The 922-nt window shown below is 62.5% G+C and overlaps 1 protein-coding gene across 1 annotated transcript in view; it reads right to left on the bottom strand.

The window, feature by feature from the left end:
- Positions 1-44: 44 nt before the first annotated feature.
- GUITHDRAFT_80703 (hypothetical protein) overlaps positions 45-922 on the bottom strand; it is a gene marked incomplete at both ends in the record, with an annotated part of 3,023 nt that continues 2,145 nt past the window's right edge. The window contains one exon of the mRNA XM_005821190.1: positions 45-251. Within this exon, the coding sequence (XP_005821247.1) occupies positions 45-251 (207 nt within the window). The remainder of the gene's footprint in view (positions 252-922) is intronic.

A 922-nucleotide genomic window follows, 5' to 3' on the forward strand; every position in this document is an offset into this window, starting at 1 on the left:
CCGCATCCCTTGCATCCCGATCGGACCCGCCCGTGCTCGCATATGCTCCCTCCCCCGCATCCCTTGCATTCCGATCGCCGCCGCCCGTGCTCGCATATGCTGCTGCCCCTGCAGCCCTTGCATGCCGATCGGACCCGCCCGTGCTCGCATATGCTCCCTCCCCCGCATCCCTTGCATTGCGATCGGACCCGCCCGTGCTCGCATATGCTCCCGCCCCCGCACTCCTTGCATCCCGATCGGACCCGCCCGTGCTCGCATATGCTCCCGCCCCTGCAGCCCTTGCATACCGATCGCTGCCGCCCGTGCTCGCATATGCTGCTGCCCCCGCAGCCCTTGCATCCCGATCGGACCCGCCCGTGCTCGCATATGCTCCCTCCCCCGCAGCCCTTGCATCTCGATCGGACCCGCCCGTGCTCGCATATGCTCCCGCCTCCGCAGCCCTTGCATCCCGATCGGACCCGCCCGTGCTCGCATATGCTGCTGCCCCCGCAGTCCTTGCATACCGATCGCTGCCGCCCGTGCTCGCATATGCTGCTGCCCCTGCACTCCTTGCATGCCGATCGCTGCCCCCCGTGCTCGCATACACCCCTTCCTTTCCTTCTTTGCTCCATGTCTGCATCCACATCTCCTCCCTCTCCTCCTTCCTCTCTCGTCTTGTCTGATCCCTCCAGCCTTCTCCTCTTGCTCGACCTCCTGCTGCCGTCTACCGTCATGGCTTTCCACCCGCACTCCCAGTCATCTCCCTCATACACCAGCACCACCGCAACAAATCCTGAACAATCCTACCACCCTACGCATTCCTGCTCAAAGTCCTATAGAAAGTACCCGTCCTCATATGACACCTGGTAAGACTCTGACTCTGTGAGGACACTCTTGAACTTAAATTTACCCGGCTTTTGAATTGAACTCGGCGGTGAAGCCT

This window comes from Guillardia theta (assembly GCF_000315625.1).
Source record: "Guillardia theta CCMP2712 unplaced genomic scaffold GUITHscaffold_150, whole genome shotgun sequence".
NCBI lineage: Eukaryota > Cryptophyceae > Pyrenomonadales > Geminigeraceae > Guillardia > Guillardia theta.